The 26206-nt window shown below is 41.4% G+C and overlaps 1 protein-coding gene across 1 annotated transcript in view; it reads right to left on the bottom strand.

Moving 5' to 3' along the window:
- The window catches only part of ipo11 (importin 11), a 248086-nt gene that overhangs the window by 179471 nt on the left and 42409 nt on the right, over positions 1-26206 (bottom strand). Inside the window, exons 6-8 of the mRNA XM_029716410.1 lie at positions 13781-13913; positions 13634-13692; positions 649-697 (exon numbers count right to left, since the gene is read on the bottom strand). Of these exons, the coding sequence (XP_029572270.1) occupies positions 649-697; positions 13634-13692; positions 13781-13913 (241 nt within the window). The remainder of the gene's footprint in view (positions 1-648; positions 698-13633; positions 13693-13780; positions 13914-26206) is intronic.

Here is a 26206-nt window from a genome sequence, read left to right as displayed (position 1 = left end):
CCAAAAAATGCAGTGCTGCGGCTTCTGTTTTCTGATTGATTGAAGGTGATCCAATCGCTTTCGAGTTTGTTTTGGGGAAAGCCTATCTGCCCAAAGAACTTCAACGGAATCCCTTCCAGACTGATAGTGCAGCGGTAATGAGTCTGGTAATTACGATGCTACCTGTTCCCATACCTAAAAACACATCCTTCCGCAGACAGTGACACCTGTAATAACATGGAATATCCAGACAGCTGACCTCAGCGGAAGGATCATGCACAGGAAAAGGAGAGAGAATATAGAGGACGGGCAACTCAATGGACATGCTTCTTTATCCGCCCCTTATCTTGCAGGGAGACTGATATTTCTCCTGGCTCAGAGCGCCTAAGAGCTTCCGCTGTCGGACAGCCCAAAATACCAACGGGCCCCAATACACCTCGACCGACCTCCCCTGACCCTCCGCAATAAGGACATATTATGTGTGATAATAGGGACAGATACCAGTAATTACATTTCTAACACACCATCTGAAGCACTGAGACTTACCCCTATGTGTGTGGTGTGTGGGTGGGTGCTGGGTGTGTGGTGTATGTGTGTGTGTGTGTCATTAGATCATTGTATAATTAGAAAGTTAATAAATATTTAGGAAAACATTTTCAGGATACTTACTGCATTCTAGGAACTGTTTCAGTCTCTCAAAAACTGCATTGAGGAAGCCCTGGTGAGAGAGAGGGGGGAAAAGAGGGGCAGAGGAGGGAAGCAAGAAGAATGAGAAGGGGTACAGGGTTTGTTCAATCTCGGTGGCATCTTGGTGGTCGCATCGCTGTTTTATCACATAATTAGGAGAGGCAGTCACACAACTGAACACATGAGTCATCATACACGTTACAGACACACTCACAGGCTTGCCAGGCACACTGACTCAGTGTGCCTGGCAAGCCTGCGCGACATGTCACTGACGGTTCATAATCTGCCCAAACGGGAAAACACGGAGCCTTCTCACTGGGCACAAACTGCTTGAGTCAACATTGATTCCACACGATTTCAACAACAAAAAAATTGTAACGCGATGACATTTGAATCGACGTGGAAAACTGATTGGACTTGAAAAAAGTTATCAACGTCAAGGAATTACGTGAATGTGTTTTTTCACCCAACTTTTATCCTGTATTTAATGACACCGTTAATCCTTTAATAGCCTACAGCAGAGGACCTCAGAGCTTCAGTACGGAATTCAACTAGAGGTACCAAATCCAAACACAGAGATGATACACTATACGGCTACACAACAACAACAACCTAAAGTTAGCTCAGTTAAGATAATGACTCTATCATCCCAATGGGGACACGCAGGTTGCTGCTCTGCGCATACATAAAACAACAATCAAAACAAAGAAGGGTACATATACAGACAATAAATACAGGTAGAAAAAGCAGTTCGTAAGCGATCAATGTGGAAATGAGCTAGTATAGCTAGCAGGACCTTTTTCACAGCGTTGTAAACTCTTCCCCTATCCAGTCACATCTATAGGCTTTCAGCCTGACCTGCCTCCAGCTACAGGGTCACAACGGAAACTCAATTACACAAGGCAAAGTGCTATGGTGTCTCCCCTTTGTTATCTAACTGTCACCAATAAGATTTATTTGCAAATATATTCGGCAGTACGCGGGAGAGCTACTGTAACTTTGGGGCAGAAAGAACGTTTTCCTTCACTTTGCCTAGGTGGGACGGATGACTTCCTACAAAACCAGTCACATTATTACCAGGCCTTAGGCTGTGTGAGCAGGTAACAACAAAACTACAGAGGGAGAGAAAGCAAGGCAGAGAAAGAAAGAGCTGTGTAAAACCGGGATGTAGTCTCTCAGGGCAGGATTTGATAAATACCCAGGATATATAGTGCCTTCGGGAAGTATTCAGACTCCTGGATTTCTCCACATTTTGTTAGGTTACAGCCTTCATCTAAAATGGATCAATTTTAAAAAAAATTGTACAAATACTCAGCAATCTACACACAATACCCCATAGCAAAAACTTTTTTTTTAATGTTTGAAATTGTAATAATATCATTTTTTTTAAACAGTAAAAGCTTATTTACATAAGTATTCGTGGACATTGCTATGAGACTCCAAACTGAGCTCAGGTGCATCCTGTATCCATTGATCATCCTTGAAATGTTTCTACAATTTGGAGTCAGTGCTAAATTCAATTGATTGGACATGATTTAGAAAGGCAAACACTTGTCTTCATTAAGGTCCCACAGTTGACAGTGCATGTCAGAGCAAAAACCAACCCATGAGGTCGAAGGAATTGGGTAACAAAACATTTCTGCAGTATTGAAGGTCCTCAAGAATACAGTGGCCTTCATCAATCTTAAATGGAAGTTTGGAACCAGCAAGACTCCTACTAGAGCTGGCCGCCTGACCAAACTGAGCAATCGGGGGAGAAGGGCCTTGGTCTGGGAGGTGACCAATAACCCGATAGTCACTCTGACAGAGCTCTAGAGTTTATCTGTGGAGATGGGAGAACATTCCAGAAGGACAACCATCTCTGCAGCACTCCACTAATCAGGCCTTTATGGTAGAATGGCCAGGCAGAAGACACTCCTCAGTACATGATTCAACCACAAAGAACAAGGACGTTCAAAAATCCCTCGCAAAGAAGGGCACCTATCGGCAGATGGATAAAAAAAAAAACGTAAAAGCAGACTTTGAATATCCCTTTGAGCATGGTGAAGTTATTACACTTTGGATGGTGTATCAATACACCCAGTCACTACAAAGATAGAGGTGTCTTTCCTAACTCAGTTGCTGGAGAGGAAGGAGACCGCTCAGGGATTTCACCATAAGGCCAATGGTGAGAAACATAGTTTAATGGCTGTTTTAGGAGAAAACTGAGGATGGATTAACAACATTGTAGTTACTCCACAATACTAACCCTTTTGACAGAGTGAAAAGAAGGAAGCTTGTACAGAATAAAAAAATATCCAATTGATGCATCCGTTTGCAACAAGGCACTAAAGTAATACTGCAAAGAATGTGGCAAAGCAATTCACTTTTTGTCCTGAATACAAAGTGTTGTGTGTTGTATTGGATTTGCCCCAAACATAACTGAGTACCACTCATCATATTTTCAAGCATAGTGGCTGCATCAAGTTATGGGTATGATTGTAATCATTAAGGAATAGGGAGTTTTTCAGAAAAAAAAAAGGAATGGCGCTAAGCACAGGCAAAATCCTAGAGGAAAACCTGGTTCAGTCTGCTTTCCACCAGACACTAGGAAATTAATTCACCCTTCAGCAGGACAATAACCTAAAACAAAAGGCCAAATCTACACTGGAGTTGCTCATCAAGAAGACAGTGAATGTTCCTGAGTGGCCGAGTTACAGTTTTAACTTAAATCTTCGACAAGACTTAATTTGTTTTCTAGCAATTATCAACAACCAACTTGACAGAGCTTGAAGAACTTTGAAGAGTAATGGGCAAATGTTGCAAAATCCAGGTGTGGAAAGCTCTTAGAGTATTACCCATTAAGACTCACAGCTGTAACCGCTGCCAAAGGTGCTTCTACAAACTAGTCACAGAAATACCTTATATACTAGGGATGCAGCGATATGACATCTTTGGCCGATACTGATATCTGATATTTTCCTTGCCCAAAAAAACGATACCGATAACCAACAAACATTTTTAGCGACCTTTAAAGCATTCTAGTACAGTTAAATAGTAAGACCGCTGCGTCCATGTGTGTGTAAAGTCACTGCATCTCAGTGCAAGAGGCATCACTACAGTCCCTGGTTCGAATCCAGGCTGTATCACATCCGGCCGTGATTGGGAGTCCCATAGCGCAGTGCACAATCGGCCCAGCGTCGTCCAGGTTTGGCCGGGGTAGGCCGACATTGTAAATGACTGGAACGAACTGCAAAAATCTCATATCTCCCTCACTAGCTTTAAGCACCAGCTGTCAGAGCAGCTCACAGATCACTGCACCTGTACATAGCCCATCTGTAAACAGCGCATCTACCTACCTACCTCATCCCCATACTGTATTTATTTAACTTGCTCCTTTGCACCCCAGTATCTCTACTTGCACATTCATCTTCTGCACATCTACCATTCCAGTGTTTAATTGCTATATTGTAATTACTTCCCCACCATGGCGTATTTATTGCCTTAACTTAACTCATTTGCACTCACTGTATATAGACTTTTTGTTTTCTTTTGTTCTACCGTATTATTGACTATGTTTTGTTTATTCCATGTGTAACTCTGTGTTGTTGTATGCGTCAAATTGCTATGCTTCATCTTGGCCAGGTCGCAGTTGCAAATGAGAACTTGTTCTCAACTAGCCTACCTAGTTAAATAAAGGTTACACACACACTGAGCAAAATGTTATTTTGTTGGCATTTACGTATGTCCCCATTACCAGTAAAACATCAAAACCTACTTCTTTCACTTACTTGCTGTGCTATTTCGTTGTTCACTCGTTTCATTTTCAACCAGGATTTCATCATACATGTCAAGCAGGGAAGTTTCAGCTCTGTCTGTCCGTGGCCTCTCTTCCTCGGTGTGCACAGTCACTGTGTACGTTTCCATCTTGTCCAGGTGTGTATGTAACATTTCACGTAAACCCTGTTTGTCTGCATCGAAGTAGCGGTCCTTGTACCTAGCATTGAGCATCGAAACACAGTAAAGAGGCTCAGAGAGAATGCCACCGTATCGCTTGTTCACAGCCTCGAGTACTTTTGCAAGTTTTCCTCGTCGACACACTGTGCTGTCAGACTCAGCATGCTCATGGGTCTGACATTGATGGTCCAAATGTCAGCCGTGAAGCTAATAGCAGTGACGCCACTAGCAAGTGCGTTCCAACAATACTGTTTCACTCCGGTAGGGCAACATCTGAAAAAAAATAGCGTCTACTTGGTAGTGTGTACCGGTGCTCGACCAGTCACGAAAGCCAACATCATCCAAGACAGAACGTTGCATGTGGCCTTTTTGTTATCTTCCTTTGAAACTTCAAAATAGATCCAAACCACAGACATTGTGGGGGCTAGGTTAGGACTGTTGTGTTGCACGTGTAGCGCTGGAATTTTCGTGGTGTCATTACGTCATGTACCTACGTTATATAGGTATGCACGTCAGCTTTGACATCGGTTTTGCACATCGGTGTAAAACTAGACATCAGGCCAATGCAGATGTTGGCATATTTAGCTAATATCGGCCAATTCTGATATGCTTACTAATATATCATTCATCCCCATTATTTACATAAGTATTCAGACCCTTTGCTATGAGACTCAAAATTGAGGTCAGGTGCATCCTGTTTCCATTGATCATCCTTGAGATGTTTCTACAACTTGATTGGAGTCCACCTGTGGTAAATTCAATTGATTGGACATGATTTGGAAAGGCACACACACATCTATATAAGGTTCCATAGTTTACAGTGCATGTCAGAGCAAAAACCAAGCCATGAGGTCAAAGGTATTATCCATAGAGCTCCGAGACAGGATTGTGTCGAGGCACAGATCTGAGGAAGGGTACCAAAACATTCCTGCAGCATTGAAGGTACCAAGAACACAGTGACCTCCATCATTCTTCAATGGAAGAAGTTTGGAACCACCAAGACTCTTCCTAGAGCTGAGAAATCGGGGGAGAATGGCCTTGGTCTGGGAGGTGCCCAAGAACCCAATGGTCACTCTGACAGAGCTCCAGTGTTTCTCTGTGAAGATGGGAGAACCTTCCAGAAAGACAACCATCTCTGCAGCACTCCACCAATCAGGCCTGCATGGTAGTGTGGCCAGACGGAAGCCACTTCTCTGTAAAAGGCACATGACATCCCACTTGGAGTTTGCCAAAAGCCACCTAAAGGACTATGACCATGAGAAACAAGAGTCTCTGGTCTGATGAACTCTTTGATCTGAATATTGAACTCTTTGATCTGAATGCCAAGTGTCACATCTGGAGGAAACCTGGCACCATCCCTACGGTGAAGAATGGTGATGGTAGCATCATGCTGTGGGGATGTTTTTCAGCGGCAGGGAATGGGAGACTATTGAGGATCAAGGGAAAGATGAATGGAGCAAAGTACAGAGATCCTTGATGAAAACTTGCCCCAGAGCGCTCAGGACAGACTGGGGGCGAGCATTCACCTTCCAACAGGACAACGACCCTAAGCACACAGCCAAGACAATGCAGGAGTGGCTTCGGGACAAGTCTCTGAATGTCCTTGAGTGGCCCAGCCAGAGCCTGGACTTGAACCCGATTGAATATCTCTGGAGAGACTTGAAAATAGATGTGCAACAACAGTCCCCATCCAACTTGACAGCACTTGAGAGAATCTGCAGTGAAGAATGGGAAAAACTCCCCAAATACAGGTGTGCCAAGCTTGTAGCGTCATACCCAAAAAGACTCGAGGCTATAATCGCTGTAAAAGGTGCTTATACAAAGTACTGAGTAAAGGGTCTGAATACTTTAAAGTCCATTTTAGAATAAGTCTGTATCATAACAAAATGTGGAAAAAGTGAAGGGGTCTGTGGTCCTTTCCGAATGCACTGTATATACACTGAACAAAAATAACAATTAAAGATTTTACTGAATTACAGTTCATATAAGGAAATCAGTCAAAAATAAATTAGGCCCCAATCTATGGATTTCCCATGACTGGGAAGGGGTGCAGCCATGGGTGAGCCTTGGAGAGCATAGGCCCACCCACTGGGGAGCCAGGCCACACCAATCAGAATGAGGTTCTCACCACAAAAGGGCTTCATTACAGACATAAATACCCCCACGCAGGTGAAGAAGCCGAATGTGGAAGTCCTGGGCTGGCGTGGTTTCACGTGGTCTGTGGTTGTGAGGCCGGATGGATATACTGCTAAATACTCTAAAACAACGTTGGAGGAAGCTTATGGTAGAGAAATATTTCATTACATTCTCTGGCAACAGCTCTGGTGGACATTCCTGCAGTAAATATGCCAATTGCACGCTACCTCAAAACTTGAGACATCTGTGGCATTGTGTTGTGTGATAAAACTGCACATTTTAAAGTGACCATTTATTGTCCCCAGCACAAGGTGCCCAAGTCTAATGATCATGCGGTTTAATCAGCTTCTTAATATGCCACACCTGTCAGGTGGACGGATTATCTTGGCAGAGGAGAAATGGTCACTAACAGGGATGTAAACACGTATTTTTTTGTTCAGTGTATATTTATATTCCTGACTCTGACGTCGTTCATTCTGATATGTCTTAATGTCTTGTTCTTGTACTATTACATATTCCTGTTAGAGCTAGACACATAAGCATTTTGCTGCACCTGCGATAACATCGGCAAAACCTTGATTTGATCATTTATGAAACCGTTGACGGAGGGCAGACTCAAGATAGCCAATTACACTGAAATTACATTGGCTTCTTATTGCATACACAGCTCTGTTTCAGAGGGGTATGAAAGGGTGAGAAAGGGTGCCAATGATCTATCTGCTCTAATGTTAGATCAAATTGAAAGAAGATTACTCAACAAAAGCATGTCCTCCAAGAAGGCTCTAAATGGAAGCACTTTGGAAACAAGTCAATCAGGACTCTGTGTGTGTGCATATGTGTATAAGAATCTCTGCCTAAATCAGTGAATTTCATTATTCATTTGTGAAGGAGTTAAGGCAAGGCACAGCCTGAAAGAGAACTAATTAAAACCCATTTAAATGAGCTTTCTTTCCCTGTGGAGTCTATAATGAGGCAACCAGCAACAACAGCTTCATCAAAACTTCTCACATCTCCACTGTTGTGGGTCTATTAAGCAGCTCTACACATCTGAGATGGCATGATGGGAGTAATATGGAGAAAATGCCACTGGTTGTGCTTTGGGAAATATAAGCAGGTGATAAGAGATAGGAAGGAGGAGAAGAGGGTCGAGTGGCTCAAACTACCCCTTGACAGTCAACTCACGCCTCATCCCTCCCTCCTTCCTTCTCTCCTTTAACTTTTTCCTTTGACATTCGCAGAACAAGAGGTCGGCTTAATAGTCCCCTGGTGTTCCTTAAACACACCACTTAGATATGAAGGATAGGAGAGTTGGAGTCAGAGTTCAAAATGGCCAGAGTACTCGGAGCAAATGATTCCATTAACTCCAAGTAAGGGGAACAGCCCTCGGCACACGCACACTTTAATTGGACGATTTACACTAAATTGAATTAACTGTTCCAGGACCTTAATAGCGGGGTCTAGCTTTAAGGAAGACTGCATTCAGGGCCAAGGCTATTATGGTAAACTAAAATAAACTAAATGAAAAAGAATCATGAAAAAGCTAATTTAGTAAACTGAAATAAAATTAACAAACCTGTTTGAAAAAATTTACCTGTACTGAAACTATTATCGTCGACTCCAAACCAAAATAATTTTTTTCAAAAACATTGATTTACGTTCAGCTGCGGGGGGGGGGGGTCTAATGAGTTTAAGATGTTTTTCTAATGGGGTTTTCACGTTACTGAATCTGGCGAGACACATTGAGATTAACTTTAGAATTTATAGGTAAACTCAGATGATGAGCAGCACCGCATATATTGGGCACGTTTGAGAGGTGAGGCTAAAGCAACTAACTGTAGACAAAGGTGGAGGAGCGAAGTCGGGTGGGAGGTGCATCTGCGACAGTTGGACACTAACATGGTTTTCCAACAGCAAGGCTCAGATCAACATGGTAGTGTTGCCATTGTTTATGAAATGTTTTCTTTATAATATCAAAATAAACATGTATCTAACCCCTACATCAGACCCTCAAACAACTGAAATCATAATATTGTGTGTACATATCAGTAGTATTACTTTGTGAGAGCCTCAAAATATAACATTTGAATATATCCAGTGTACACATAAATCGAGGCAAATTATTTCCCGTTTCAGTCATGTATTTGGTCACGTTAGCGTGGGTCAAATAAAAACACCTTAAGGATGAGTTGACAATAGATCCTCCCACAATACAGGCGGTGGCTGCAGGATGAAGTAGGTGAAGAGCAACTACAGAAACTTGCCGTCGACTGCAGTCATACTTCATGACCTTTCATCACATTATTTTTGTAAAGTTCATGTAATTGACATGTAGGCGCAGGTCAGACAATTTCTATCCCCAGAATGCAACACACTTTGAAAGGCGGAAACACTTGACAAACGCGATCCGTTCGAACGTGCCCATTGAGATGAGAAAGATTTTGGGGCAATTCCATGCTAGCATTGCCAGAAAATATTTTTGCTTTGTTATATTGTAGTGTTGCATGGTATACGAAACTTCAGTACATTTTCAATCCAAGAATGTGAAAAACGGTTATATACTAGAATTTTTGTTACTTTCGGTACTTTTTCCCAATAGGTTCTCACATCATATACGGATTGAAAGGATTGAATCTCTCTGATCATTTGTCTGAATCTTCTCAAGGGGGCAATAGTAAGCTAGCCAGGCTACTTGCACTTGCAGCTGACACAGCGCGAGCCACTTCTTAGAAGCAAGCCTGAGAAGCAAGTGTGACGAGAAAAAATAGACCGCATGGCTTCTAAGGAAAACATGCCTACAGCTTGATGACAAAACTGTCTCTAGAAGCAAACTAAGGAAATAGCTCGCTTACAAATCAGATGAGGGCCAGCCTACGGAAACTAAGCAAAAAGGTGTTATTGCAGTGCAAGGGAGGTTTAGTTCGAAAACGACAATCTATTTTACACAACATTTGCATTGTACCGTTATTCTACTAGCAACTTATATTCAGCATGACATTCATGGAGCATTATAATATGATTACAATCCAAAAGTAATGTAAAATGCCCTCAAATTCTCTATGACAGCAATATATTTAGACTACTTCACGTATGTCTGGGCTTGCTAGCAGTAGCCAGACAGCAGCCCTGGGCGGCGCATTGCACCCTGGGAGTTGAAATGCACTCCCAAATTGTAGTATGCAGTGTGAAATCTATTGTAGAGACTATTGGAATATAGAAGATTGAGAAATTCGTTTCAAAGTGTTTTTTTGTCATGTAATTTTGGAACTAAACTATTTATTTCATACATTCAAGCTTTAATGAATAATACATCTTAGGTCATTTGACCCAATATTATGGCCATACATGAGCCAATTAACACTGATATGTATCAAATTACATTTTAGATGTTACTGTAAATGATTTTGTATGCACCGAGTTTGATAGTATTTCTTTTTTAAGAAATTGAAAATAGAATAGAAGATACCGTATTCTATTTGTTATTTTAGTTGTTCTAGCAGTTACGAACACATTGTTCAACGTTGAAAAAAATTAGGCCCAGTGGTTATTCTGTGTAAAAAAATTCTCAAATAGAAACTTCATTGGGAGGAAGGATGATTGACATGCTTTTTCCATTTGTATCACAAACAATCTTTTGATGAAAAGTGGTCATTTTAGGCCCTTTTTAGACCAATACATGCCTCCTGTAAGACCTCGTGATCTGTGAACAGTACCTGATACAGACAATATCTTGGTGTCGCTATAGTCCTAGTGTGTTTTAACATATGGAGTATGTCTATATTCTGAAATACACGTTTTCACATTATTTATTCAACATTACATAATATAACAAATATTTTCAGACTATGCTGGCATGGAATCGCCCTTTCCTCTCACAGTCACACAGGGTATCTGCGCAATGTGGTAGCTACGGGACCAAAACAGCGGAGAAGTTTGGCCTCGCGCTTCCCACGTCGTAGCTGTTGCGTAAATTGACCCACTACTACTGTTTACTTTGTGCATCTACGTCCTCAGGCTGAGTGGACCTTTAAACCTAACCTATGACCTGATCCATCACCTTATGAATTACTGCCCCACAGTGGCAAGAAGTGACATCCCAAAAAACAAACTATACAACACATAGCGCCTTCAGAAAGTATTCACACCCCTTGACTTTTTCCACATTCTGTTGTGTTGCAAATTGAGATTAAAATGGATTTAATTGTCATTTTTTGGTCAACGAGCTACACAATATAAAAAGAACTTAACGTTCGTAAAAAAAATTATATATATATTTAAATATACAGTACCAGTCCAAAGTTTGGACACAGCTACTCATAAAAGTGTTTTTCTTTATTTTAACTATTTTCTACATTGTAGAATAATAGTGAAGACATCACAACTAATAAAACAACACATATGGAACCATGTAGAAACCAAAAAAAGTGTTAAATATATATTTTAGATTCTTCAAAGTAGCCACCCTTTGCCTTGGTGTGCAAAACATGGAATGAGTAGGTGTGTCCAAACTTTTGACTGGTACTGTAGAAACAGTGAATTCGGGAAAGCATTTTTCCACATTTTGTTACGTTACAGCCTTGTTCTAAAATGGATTATATTGTTTTTATTCCTCATCAATCTACACACCATACCACATAACGACAAAGCAAAAACAGGTTTTTAGACATCTTTGCTAATGTATGAAAAATTAAATACTCATATTTACATAAGTATTCAGACCCTTTACTCAGTACTTTGTTGAAGCACCCTTGGCAGCAATTACAGCCTTGAGTCTTCTTGGGTATGACGCTACAAGCTTGGCACACCTTTATTTGGGGAGTTTCTCCCATTCTTCTTTGCAGATCATCTCACAGCTATTTTCAGGTCTCTACAGAGGTCTTTGATCGGGTTCAAGTACAGGCTCTGGCTGGGCCACTCAAGGACATTCAGAGACTTGTCCCTTTGCCTTGATGACAGCTTTGCACACTCTTGGCATTCTCTCAACCAGCTTCATGAGGTAGTCACCAGGAATGCATTTCAATTAACAGGTATGACTTGTTACAAGTTAATTTGTGGAATTTCTTTCCTTCTTAATGCGATTGAGCCAATCGGTTGTGTTGTGACAAGGTAGGGGTGGTATACAGAAGATAGCCCTAATTGGTAAAATACCAAGTCCATACTATGGCAAGAACAGTTCAAATAAGCAAAGAGTAATGACAGGGCACCATTACTTTAAGACAAAGGTCAGTCGCAAAAACCATCATGCGCTATAATGAAACTGGCTCTCATGAGGACTGCCACAGGAAAGGAAGACCCAGAGTTCTCTGCTGAAGAGCATAAGTTCATTGGAGTTACCAGCCTCAGAAATTGGACATTAGACCGGAGGAAATCTGTCCATAAATTAGATTTATGGTTCCAACAACCGTGTCTCTGAGACGCAGAGTAGATGAACGGATGATCTCCACACGTGTGGTTCCCACTGTGAAGCATGGAGGAGGAGGTATGATGGTGTGGGTTGCTTTGCTGGTGACACGGTCAGTGATTCATTTAGAATTCAAGGCACACACTTAACCAGCATGGCTACCACAGCATTCTGCAGCGATACGCCATCCTATCTGGTTTGCGCTTAGTGAGACCATCATTTGTTTTTCAACAGAACAATGAGTCAACACACCTCCAGGCTGTGTAAGGGCTATTTGACCAAGAAGGAGAGTGATGGAGTGCTGCATCAGCTGACCTGGCCTCCACAATCACCCGACCTCAACCCAATTGAGATGGTTTGGGATGAGTTGGACCGCAGAGTGAAGGAACGGCAGCCAACAAGTGCTCAGCTGGTTGAGAGAATGCCAAGAGTGTGCAAAACTGTCATCAAGGCAAAGGGTGGCTACTTTGAAGAATTTCAAAAAATATATATATATTTGGTTACTACTTTTTTGGCTACTACATGATTCTATATGTGTTATTTCATAGTTTTTATAGAGCTCTATTATTCTACAATGTAGAAAAGAGTAAAAATAAAGAAAAACACTTGAATGAGTAGGTGTCCAAACTTTTGACAGGAACTGTATATATAAAAATAACATTACATGTTAGATTCACCTTTGGCAGCGATTACAGCTGTGAGTCTTTTTGAGGAAGTCTCTAAGAGCTATGCACACCTTAAATTATTCAAGCGCTGTCAAATGTGTTGTTGATCATTGCTAGACAGCCATTTTCAAGTCTTGACATAGATTGTCAAACAAATTTAAGTCAAAACTGTAATTAGGCCACTCCAGAACATTCAATGTTGTCCTGGCATGCAACTTCAGTGTAGATTTGGCCATGTGTTTTTGGTTGTTGTCCGGCTGAAAGGTAAATTTGTGTAACGGTCTGTTGGAAAGCAGACTAAACCAGGTTTTACTCTAGGACTTTGCTTGTGTTTAGCTCTATTCTGTTTTTTATAATAAAAAAAACTCCATAGTCCTTGCAGATGACAATTCACTCTGTCAATTAGGTTAGTATTGTGGAGTAACTACAATGTTGTTGATCCATCCTCAGTTTCCTCCTATCACAGACATTAAACTCTGTTTAGAAGTCACCATTGGCCTCATGAGCAGTTTCCTTCCTGTCTGGCAGCTGAATTAGGAAGAACGCCTGTATCTTTGTATTGACTGGGTCTATTTATACACCATCCAAATTGCAATTAATAACTTCACCACGCTCAAAGGGATATTCAATGTGTGCTTTTTTTTACCCATCTACCAATAGATGTCATTCTATGCGAAGCATTGGAAAACCTCCCTGGTCTTTGTGGTTGAATCAGTGCTTGAAATTCACTCTTCGACTGAGGGGATGTGTAGAGTACAGATATTAGACATTATTGTCAAATCCCATTTTTGCTTCTTTCCAGAATAACTATCACCTGGTTTTCCACACTCACCATCACTTCCATATTCTGTTGTGGCTCCTGGAATCCATGGACCGTCAGCTTCCGAAGTACTGGGAGGAAAATGTAAACAATGAACTTTAGATACAAGTCAATCAGAACTGTGTGTGTGTGTGTGTGCGCATGAATGATTCCAGCTACCTTTAAGTGACAGTAGAGTCCTCTCCAATGAGCTGAGGGCATGTGTCTGATCCACGGCTTGGACCTGCTGGAGGAAGCAGTCTGTGTGGTGGCTCCATAGGGAGCAGGCAAAGCTGTAGATGCCCGATGCCAGCTGCAACACACACACACAACTAAATTAAATAAGACTCCTTAGTCTGGGTCAATCAATGTGTGTGAGTATGAGAATGTGAGTGCAATCGAGCCACAGGTGCAATTTGGCTTTCGATGGCAGGGTTATTTTTCTCTCCATGAGATTACCCCGGAGCAATAAATTGTAGTTTTCCTAAATTACTTTTTCTTGTAATGGCAACACGGTCTGTCAATTTGTAAACTATTGCTTTGTCATTAATTCTAGAATCATGAGGGACTGACGTTCCATATAACTGTTAACTGTTACTGTGACTTGGCATATTAAACTGCAGAATGAGAATCCTCTGAGGTTGATTGTTGTACAAGTAAAGCAATGCCATTAAAAACTAACTTTGTGCGCTCCCTCTTTGGTGAGAAGTGAGAAAAGCTCTGTGAGATGATGGAGCAGAAAAAACAAGACTGTGGAGAAGAGAAATGGCTGAATGGGGGAATGAGCCAATGAGATTAAGCAAAGTGACTGTTGTGATTTATCCTCTAACACGGGCGAAGACACTAATGTTATCATTCCAGCACATCTCCACCGAAACCATTCATGATAAATCTCCATGCTAACAACAAATCCCTCCATTTGGCCTGAGGGAGAGAAGAACCCCCAAACAGGGCAGGACAACAACATTGACAGTTTTCTAAAGTGCGAAGTTGATGTGGTGTCTTTAAATGAAATCATGATCCAAAATATCCAGCAATTCAAGGCTTCACGTCTACAAATGAGATGTCTGACTCATTTGATCTAGTGTTTGTTAGATGGTTATTTTTATTGTGGCTGACATGTCTAAGGTTCAAGTGATGACTCGGAGGAGTATTCTCTCTTTAAAAATGACAGTCTCGGTTCAATACACACATTTCAGTCAAAGTAATGTAGATGGTATTTCTTTAATCATTTCTTAATGCAAACCCTAAAGAGTACGAAAGTCACCTCAAAAGAGATGTGACTCAATATATCAAATATTTACATCCATTGTGGTTTGATATATACAGTGCGTTCGGGAAGTATTCAGACCACTTTACTTTTTCCCCATCTGGTTTAAATTACAGCCTAATTCTAAAATATATTAAATTACATTTTTTCCTCATCAATCTACACACAATACCCCATAATGACAAAGTAAAAACAAGTTTAGACAATGCATGTCCCACTGTTGACAATGCATGTCAGAGCAAAAACCAAGCCATGAGGTCGAAGGAATTGTCCATAGAGCTCAGAGACAGGATTGTGTTGAGGCACAGATCTAGGGAAGGGTACCAAAAAAATGTCTGCAGCATTGACGGTCCCCAAGAACACAGTGGCCTCCATCATTCTTAAATGGAAGAAGTTTGGAACCACCAAGACTCCTCATAGAGCTATCCGCCCTGCCAAACTGAGCAATCAGGGGAGAAGGGCCTTGGTCAGGGGGGTAACCAAGAACCCAATGGTCACTGACAGAGCTCCAGAGTTCCTTTCTAGAAGGACAACCATCTCTGCAGCACTCTACCAATCAGGCCTTTATGGTAGAATGTCCAGATGGAAGCCACTCCTCAGTAAAAGGCACATGACAGCCAGCTTGGAGTTTGCCAAATGGCACCTAAAGGACTCTCAGACTATGAGAAGCAAGATTATCTGGTCTGATGAAACCAAGACTGAACTCATTGGCCTGAATGCCAAGTGTCACGTCTGGAGGAAAACCGGCACCATCCCTACGGTGAAGCACGGTGCTGACAGCATCATGCTGTTGGGATGTTTTTCAGTGGCAGGGACTGGGAGACTAGTCAGGATCTAGGGAAAGATGAAAGGAGCAAAGTACAGAAAGAGATCCTTGATGAAAACCTGCCGCAGAGCACTCAGGACCTCAGACTGGGGTGAGGGTTCACCTTCCAACAGCCAAGACAATGCAGGAGTAGCTTCGGGACAAGTCTCTGAATATCCTTGAGTGCCCCAGCGTGAGCCCAGCTAGAACTCTATAAAACATCTCTGGAGAAACCTGAAAATAGCTGTACAGCGACGCACCCCATCCAACCTGACGGAGCTTAAGAGGATCTTCAGAAGAATGTGAGAAACTCCCCAAATACAGGTGTGCCAAGCATGTAGCGTCAAACCCAAGAAGACTCGAGGCTGTAATTGGTGCCAAAGGTGCTTTAAAACCTGTTGGGGATTGGGGGCAGTATTGAGAAATTTGAAAAAAATATGTGCCCATTTTTAACTGCCTCCTACACCAACTCAGAAGCTAGAATATGCATATTATTGTTCAGGTTTGGATAGAAAACACTCTGAATTTTCTAAAACTGTTTGAATGGTGTCTGTAAGTATAACAGAACTCATATGGCAGTCAAAACCCTGAGACAGATTCTGACAGGAAGTGGATACCTGATGTGTTGAATTACCTTTAAGCCTATGCCATTGAAACACACAGGGGCTTATTAATCGTTGAGCACTTCCTATGGCTTCCACTAGATGTCACCAGTCTTTACAAAGTTGTTTGAGTCTTCTACTGTGAGAACTGAACGAACAAGAGCCTTGGAACGGTGGTGGCTGACAAGACTCTGGCGCACGAGTTCATGTTGGGTACTCTCGTTCCAATACGTTTTAAAAGAGAATGCAATCGTCCGCCTTGAATATTATTCATGTTCTGGTTGAAAAAGGCCCTAATGATTTATGCTATACAACGTTTGACATGTTTGAACGAACGTAAATATTTTTTCTCCCCTCTTTCATGAAGAGAAGTCCGGCGGGCTTAGATCATGTGCTAACAACACGAGCTTTTTGGACATAAATTATGAGCTTTTTCGAACAAAACTACATTTGTTATGGACCTGGGATTCCTGGAAGTGACATCTGATGAAGAGAATCAAAGGTAATGGATTATTTACATAGTATTTTCGATCTCTCCAACATGGCGGTTAGTCTGTATCGCAAAGCGTATTTTTCTGGGCGCAGTGCTCAGATTATTGCAAAGTGTGATTTCCCAGTAAGGTTATTTTTAAATCTGGCAATCCGGTTGCGTTCAAGAGATGTAAATCTATACTTCTTTTAATGACAATATAATATTTTACCAATGTTTTCGATTAGTAATTATTTAATTTGTTGTGCTGATTTGACTGGCGGTATTGGAGGGAAAAGATTTCCTCAACATCAACGCCATAGTAAAACGCTGTTTTTGGATATAAATATGAACTTGATAGAACTAAAAATGCATGTATTGTCTAACAATGTCCTAGGAGTGTCATCTGATGGAGATTGTCAAAGGTTAGTGCATAATTTTTGCTGGTTTTCTGCTTTTGGTGACGCGTGTCTTTGCATTGACAAAACCTTACACACAGCTATTTTCATAACTTTATGCTTTCGCCGTAAAGCCTTTTTGAAATCGGACAACGTGGTTAGATTAAGGAGATGTTTATCTTTCAAAGGGTGTAAGATAGTTGTATGTTTGAGAAATTTGAATTATGACATTTAATTGTTTTCAAATTTGGCGCTCTTGATATTTCACCTGTTGTTGATAGGGTGTACCAGTTTTTGCTTTGTCATTGCGGGGTATTGTGTGTAGATTGATGGGGGGGACAATTTAATCAATTTTAGAATAAGGCTGTAACATAACAAAACGTGGAAAAAGTTAAGGGGTCTGAATATTTCCAAATGCTCTGTTCAGTGCCGTGATAAAGTATGTCTCCTTTCTGATTCTGTTTTTGCATATTTTTTATACTGAATGTTAATCAGATCATCAACCAAAACCTAACATTAGATAAAGGGAACCTGAGTTTACAAAAAAAGTATACTTATTTTATTTATTTAATTATCAAAAGTTATCATCCAATTCCCCTGTGTGAAAAAGTAATTGCCTTACACTCAATAACTGGTTGTGCCACCTTTAACTGCAATGACTGCAACCAAATGCTCCCTGTCGTTGTTGAGCCGTCTCACGTCTCTGGAGGAATTTTAGCCACTCTTGCATGCAGAACTGCTTTAACTCAGCGACATTTGTGGGTTTTCAAGCATGAACTGCTCATTTCAAACCCTGCCACAACATCTCAACTGGGATTAGGTCTGGATTTCGACTAGGCCATTCCAAAACTTGAAATTCGTTGCTTTTTAACAATTTTCATGTAGAGTTGATTGTGTGTTTTGGATCATTGTCTTGCTGCCTGACCCAGCTGCTCTTCAGCTTCAGCTCACAGATGGATGACCTGACATTTTCCTGCGAAATTCTCTGATAAAGAGCAGAAATCATGGTTCCTTCAATTAAGGCAAGTTATCCAGGTCCTGAGGCAGCAAAGCATCCCCAAACCACCACACTACAGCCACCATGCTTGACCGAAAGTCAAGCATAAAGTATCACATTAATAAGACTGCTGAAAGTTATTTATTCCGCTCATCCCTCCATTCCGTTTTCAAGCAACAAGGTATGGAATATCAAAGCCCCAAACAAGGTCCCATCCATCCAGACACTCGTTCATCATGGTGAGTTTGTGTGTGCGCGCGCGTGTTCCTAACACTCGTTTATCACGCCATGCTCAATCCCTCCTACCTGTCAGTCACAAGATGAACAAAAGGGCCTTCAGAGGATCAGAGAGAAAGAGAGGGGCTAGACCGATGAGAAAAACATGGGGAGAGGTATAAGAGAGATGAGAAAAAATGTCTGGAGAAAAAAGGAGAGGAGGAAGAGGTGTTTAGAGACAGAAATAGAAGAGAAACGAGGATGGAGAGAGAGGATGACAGAGAGGACATAATGGGTCTCTGTCATCAATGAATTTGAATGAAGGTAGCCCGCCTGTCGAATAATACATGTATTTGATACAAAAGAGGCCTATTCCTTCTCTCCACTGAAGGAAAGAAGCCTCATTATTCAAACACTGGCACAGATAAAAGCTTTTAATACTTTTTAAAGGCCTCTTTCCCAGCCCCACTCAATCTCATACTGTCGCTCCCTCTTTCATTCTGCAAAAACACAGACAAACATCTCTTCAACCCACCTGGCGCTACCACCGTTCAAATGTTTGGGGTCACTTAGAAATGTCCTTGTTTTTGAAAGAAAAGCACATTTTTTGTCCATTAAAATAACACCAAATTGGTCAGAAATACAGTGTAGACATTGTTAATGTTGTAAATGACTATTGTAGCTAGAAACAGCCAATTTTTCATGGAATATCTACATAGGCCCATTATCAGCAACAATCAGTCCTGTGTTCCAATGGCACGTTGTGTTATCTAATCCAAGTTAATCATTTTAAAAAGGCTAATTGATCCTTAGAAAACCCTTTTGCAATTATGTTAGCACAGCTGAAAACTGTTGTTCTGAATAAAGAAGCAATAAAATTGGCCTTCTTTAGACTAGTTGAGTATCTGGAGCATCAGCATTTGTGGGTTCGATTACAGGCTCAAATTGGCCAGAAACAAATAACTTTCTTCTGAAACTCGTCAGTCTATTCTTGTTCTGAGAAATGAAGTCTATTCCATGCGAGAAATTGCCAAGAAACTGAAGATCTCGTACAACGCTGTGTACTACTCCCTTCACAGAACAGCGCAAACTGGCTCTAACCAGAATAGAAAGAGGAGTGGGAGGCCCCGGTGCACAACTGAGCAAGAGGACAAGTACATGAGAGTGTCTAGTTTGAGAAACAGATGCCTCACAAGTCCTCAACTGGAAGCTTCATTACATAGTACCCGCAAAACACCAGTCTCAACGTCAACAGTGAAGAGGCGACTGACTCCGGGATGCTGGCCTTCTAGGCAGAGTTGCAAAGAAAAAGCCATATCTCAGACTGGCCAACAAAAATACAAGATTAAGATGGGCAAAAGAACACAGACACTGGACAGAGGAACTCTGCCTAGAAGGCCAGCATCCCGGAGCCGCCTCTTCACTGTTGACGTTGAGACTGGTGTTTTGCGAATATGTAGATATTCCTTTTTTTTTTTTAAAGCCGCTTCCAGCTACAAAAGTCATTGACAACATTAATGTCTATACTGTATTTCTGATCAATTTGATGTTATTTTAATGGATAATTTTTTTTGCTTTTCTTTAAAAAACAAGGACATTTCTAAGTGACCCCAAACTTTTGAACGGTAGCGTCGTGTCTTTGGCATCATTAAAACTGAAAACATATTTATCAAATAACTCTAATTATTATTACGCGATTAACCTGATTAATCATGTAACTGTAATTAACTAGGAAGTCGGGGCACCAAGGAAAATATTCAGATTACAAAGTTATAATTTTCCTAATATAACTTTCAGATATTTTAATATCTCATCAATTAGTCTTCGAATTAATGACTTATTTACCTCACGTCAGTCTCATTCCAAACATCATAAATTGTTGGTTATATGCACGAACCCGGTCTTCACTAGGAGTCATCCATACATCAATTGTCTTAAAATCATTTATTTACTAACTAAGTAATTGACAGAAATGCATAACAAACAGTAGATATCGTTGCAAAAGAAATGATAGAGGAATGTGCCCTAGTGGGCTAAACCGGCATGGCGGCTTGTTAGACAAAAGGGGAGTGTGGGTCAGCTGAGAAGGCACTACAGAGTTGATAATTACAACAATTGAAATGCTAATCCTTTGCACATGAACACTCACTCATTTGGGAACAATTGCAATCAACATATGTATTTACGTTCAGTGAGTCGTCGGGATCTCTGTTGAAAAGTTTGTTTCTGTTGGAGAGTCTGTCCGCCCTCTCTCTCTCTGTCGTGGTTAGAATGGATAGTTCAGAGTAACATTCATTCATGTCGTTATAGAATGGATGTTTTCGGCGGTTGTCGGCCTTCGCGTTCAATGATACCGAATTCCTAGCTGCAGACTTGTAATTAATATCAAAGACTTGTTCTTATTCTGTCGGTATCGATAGTCTAAGAGTTTAACCACGGTGGTATGGTTAAAAGTTCAGCAAGAGGTAAGCTGGTCTCCAACCTTTAGCCATCTCGTAATTGAGGTAAGCTCGGTCTGGGGATAGAAAACCAAGGTGGGAGTTTAATTCGGAATAGCAGGAAAAGGCTGTCTCATGACACCAGGCCCTGTCTGTTCATGGGGGCGTGCCCATGACTTAGTTAAACTTTAAACAGAAATATAATTCTCTCACATTATCATTACATAGCATCCCATCATATCCCAAATAGCTGCATCCTTATTCATTCATTTTATACAACCATTAGATGTAAGTCTCATAACTGAGGCTATTATATAAACAGCGCAATGGTAGTATTGTCTCTCATGAGTTTCACAAAATTGTACCAAACGGACCAGTTCGTAGCTGGATTATTCACCGATCTTTTATACCATCTCCAGAACCTGAATATTGTTTGGTTGTCAAGTTCTGTGAGGTAGAAGAATTCCTTTGTTTTGTCTATGAAAACTCCCTCTCTCTCTATACTGGGGCCATGAGGCAGGATCTTCTCATAGGAATTTACGACCTCTTCTGACCACAGCAGCCTGGGTGTGGGAGACAGAGGTAGGGGGATGGTGCATAGAAAACCCAAAGAGGGCAACGTCATGACAGTAGTGTATGTATTCAATTGCGCCCATCAGCCACACATACTCACAAGCTGTGTGTGTGTGTGTGTGTGTGTGTGTGTGTGTGTGTGTGTGTGTGTGTGTGTGTGTGTGTGTGTGTGTGTGGAAAAGAGAAAGAAAGAACCATGCTGGAGTAAGCTAATCGTCAATGAGAATTTACGTTTCCGGTGCTTCAATTCCCTGTCACACCGTCAAAGAATTATCCACAAATGCTTCTATGAAAAAGTAATTTGAGATTATTGAATGCCAAAGTAATTTAGTCTTAAAATTAAGGTGCCACAGAAACACCCACACAGTCAGCACTTTATAGGCTTGATGGAAATGGTGCCAAGAATAAAGTAAAGAATAAATCCATTTCAATCTAAGTAACCAAAACACTACATTTCCTGTATGCCTTTTATGTAATTTATTCCTTCATTCCGTTCAACCACCCTGACATAAAGGCATTTTACAGGCACTGATATTCCCTCCCTATTCTAACATTTGCTACATTAAGATGATTCATGAAGACAACAATCTAGGAGAGATTAGGGGTGTAGTGTGCCAGCAATGGCTCTGGGATTAAGACTATAATCCATCAGTCTTTTCTGACACCCATAATAACACTAATGTTATTGAACTACTCTGGAGAAGCTGGAACTCAAGATGTAATGAATAGGGTTGAAAAATCCCAGGAACATTACCCAAAGCCTCCTCCCTAAATTTGTTTTATTCACAGCTTTAGAACACGACGCCAACCCGTATGTCCTAGCCGTGTCTGAATACTGAAATTTCCATCCCTAACTATAAAATTTTCCGACACGCTAGAACTGCGAAAGGGGGCGGAGTTGCAATCTACTGCAGAGATAGCCTGCAGAGTTCTGTCTTACTATCCAGGTCTGTGCCCAAACAAATCGAGCTTCTACTTTTAAAAATCCACCTTTCCAGAAACAAGTCTGGAAAGGTGGGAGCACCGTTGCCGCTTCCGACCCCCTTCAGCCCCCAGCTGTGCCCTGGACACCATATGTGAATTTACTGCCCCCCATCGATCTTCAGAGTTTGTACTGTTAGGTGACCTAAACTGGGACATGCTTAACACCCTGGCCGTCCTACAATCTAAGCTAGATGCCCTCAATCTCACACAAATTATCAAGGAAACTACCAGGTACGACCCTAAATCCGTAACCATGGGCACCCTCTTAGATATCATCCTGACCAACTTGCCCTCCAAATACACCTCTGCTGTTTTCAACCAGGATCTCAGCGATCACTGGCTCATTGCCTGCTTGTGTAATGGGTCCGCGGTCAAACGACCACCCCTCATCACAATCAAATGCTCCCTAAAACACTTCAGCGAGCAGGCCTTTCTAATCGACCTGGCTCAGGTATCCAGGAAGGATTTTGACCCCCTCTCATCAGTAGAAGATGCCTGGTTGCTCTTTAAAAGTGCTACAATCGGCTTCCTATTTCGCAACAAAGCCTCCTTTACTCATGCTTGCCAAACATACCCTAGTAAAACTGACCATCCTTCCGATCCTTGACTTCAGCGATGTCATTTACAAAATGGCCTCCAACACTCTACTCAGCAAACTGGATGTAGTCTATCACAGTGCCATCCGTTTTGTCACCAAAGCCCCATATACTACACACCACTGCGACCTGTATGCTCTCGTTGGCTGGCCCTCGCTACATATTCGTCGTCAAACCCACCGGCTCCAGGTCATCTATAAGTCTTTGCTAGGTAAACCCCCGCCTTATCTCAGCTCACTGGTCACCATAGCAGCACCCACCCGTAGCACCCGCTCCAGCAGGTATATTTCACTGGTCATTCCCAAAGCCAACACCTCCTTTGGCCGCCTTTCCTTCCAGTTCTCTGCTGCCAATGATTGAAACAAATTGCAAAAATCACTGAAGCCGGAGTCTTAAAGCTCCCTCTCTAATTTTAAGCATTAGCTGTCAGAGCAGCTTACCGATCACTGTACCTGTACACAGCCAATCTGTAAATAGCACACCCAACTACCTCATCCCCATATTGTTATTTATTCTCTTGCTCTTTCGCACCCCAGTATGTCTACTTGCACATCATCATCTGCACATCTATCACTTCAGTGTTAATGCTAAATTGTAATTATGTCACCTCTATGGCCTATTTATTGCCTCACCTCCCTACTCTTTTACATTTGCACACACTGTACATAGATTCTTCTATTGTGTTATTGGCTGTACGTTTGTTTATTCCATGTGTAACTTTGTGTTGTTTTTGTCGCACTGCTTTGCTTTATCTTGGCCAGGTTGCAGTTGTAAACGAGAAATTGTTCTCAACTGGCCTACCTGGTTAAATAAAGGCTTAATAAACAGCAAATACGGAATCCTTCATCCAGGATCTCTGAAAAACCTTGGAATTTGGGGAATATAACTTAAACTTCGTTCTGAATAAGGGGATAGCCAGTCAAGAAACCCAGTGCAGGGATGGACTATTAAGCCTGACATGGAAGGTTATGAGCCCATGGAAATGTGGCATAACAAAAGTATCTAATCCACTCATGAGGGACCTGGAGAGGAGCCGTATAAATAATAAATCCAATCCGTTATTAATATTATGTGAAACCACAGGGGTCTTATGCAAGACTGTGTGATATAAACCAATAAAACAGCCTTCATTGGTTGAATTACATATTATAAAACAGTTTGTTTGGATCCTGGATGATGATTGGCTGATAGCAGGGAGTTTTCACCTCAATCCCCAGGTAATGCCTGTTCATTATCAATTAATATCCAGTGTCCTACAGCCAAGCCAGGCAATTCATATACTTAATCTCTCCAGGAAAAAAGCATCTAGACATTATTTCCCCATGCTATGTTGCAGCTATTTCAGCACCACGGAAGGAGTCTCTGCAACTGGGCCCTGTCAAAGATCATCTATTATATTGCCAAGATAATCGAGTGGCCGCTCTACCAATGGAAAAACAAGTCCTCAATGATTGAAGGCATGCGAGAAGAGGTAGGACCATTCTAGCAAATGAGAGGGCAGATACGCATGTGCGGAGCAGTCGTTTTTTTAATCAAAGTTTACAGAATGCCACGTGCATACCCTTATATCAGTACGTTTGTAACAGCCTAAAGATTACAAAACTTACATTCGATCAAATGAGCCTCACGTAATTCGACACGCGATACAAAAAAAAAAGCGCTTCTCACATGGACAGATTTTGGGCGCCTCTTCCTCTCTGGCCGCGCCTAGCTCCACACCAGAGCTCTTAAACGGGTGATATGCCAAACCTGTGGAAAGGATTGTGAGCAACAGATAAATATTTGGCAGGAAGAACAAATCCCACTTAGGATTTCTATTGTTCCCATTGACCTTTCGCCTAGTTTTAGAGATTTGTAAACTTAATAATAAACAAAATATGTATTTTCAAGTACGGCTACAGGACACCTAAATTAAACACCACAAAATTGGTGCCAAACCCCAGGAAGAGGGGGCTAGCATTTTGTTTGCAACAGATGGACTTTGTCTAAACCTTGCTGCCTGCCTATCCGACCTGTGCAACAATGTTGCATTTAATTTTTGCAATCTCCACCGTGCGATAGTGAAGAATGAATGTGACGAGACTGCCAGCTTCTCTGAGCCAGGGAAATTCATTTATCAGGATCACTATAATGGATATATCCAAAGAAATGGCAATAGAAACAAAGGTAAAACCAATGAAATTGCATAGTTTGCTGTCATTCCAGCTCCTTGATGTGATTGTGTGTTAGCTTCAGTTGGCTAGTTAGGAAAGGAGAAGTAGCTAGCTTGCTTGGCAACCTTTTTTTTTGTTGCTTAGAATGTCCATGCCAAAAGAATGGAAAACCAGCCAGTTTGGCTAGCAACTAAAGAATATCAAATCTAATATCAGAATATCTAAACTTTTGACTGGACTATATCCTATTGTGGAAGGATGAAAAAAGGAACTCAAAATAATGTTGATCGAAAACATGTAATTAACCTTTTTATAGATACAACCGCTTTATCAGAGCAATAAGGCCCTCGACCCAGGAATTATCGTGAACAACACCCTCCAAATAGCTGTTTCCTCGGCCCTTTGCTTCACTTCAGTAGAGTCCATTAAAGCCTATAGAAAGGGCATACAACGCTAGTCTGTTTGGGCCTTCTGAATGAGACCTGGTAGACCTTCTGCACGGGGCAGGACAATACCAGTATCGCAACGCTCATTCGTATCGTGGCAAAGAAAACAAACATGAAGCGGATTTAACTTCTTTAGGAAAGCAGCCATAATGTTGGAAACAAACACTATGTTGTCATCCAGAAAAACAAATATGTATTTGTCAAGTTATAATAAATAATATTTTACATACAGCAGGTTTTTAAAAGGACCAAATAGTTTGGTCTGCATCGTGTTTACATTTTTGCCATGGACATTTTTTTGCGATACTGGTATCGTCCTGGACCTACTTTCTGCAGTGAGGAAACATTTAGCAAAGGAAATTTACAGTGGTACAAGTACTATGCAGCAGGTAGCCTCGAGGTTAGAGTGTTGGGCCAGAATCTGGTTTGAATTCCCAAGTTCAATTAATGTCATTGTGAATCCCAATTGCTCCAGGTGTGCTGGACAATGGTGATCCTGGACCCCACTCCCTGCAGGTGTCTCAGGGGGAGTTAGTTTGGGCACTTGCACCGATGAACACTTGTATAAGTGTGTAAAATGACAAATATAAGCATCACCCAAAGTATTATTATATGCTTAACTCTGTGCAGCAGTCCCCCCCCCGGCTGCGAGACCACTC

The sequence above is a fragment of the Salmo trutta genome, chromosome 27 (genome assembly GCF_901001165.1).
Source record: "Salmo trutta chromosome 27, fSalTru1.1, whole genome shotgun sequence".
NCBI lineage: Eukaryota > Metazoa > Chordata > Actinopteri > Salmoniformes > Salmonidae > Salmo > Salmo trutta.
Note: the sequence above shows the minus strand (reverse complement) of the source record. Positions and strands in the feature narration are given on the sequence as shown.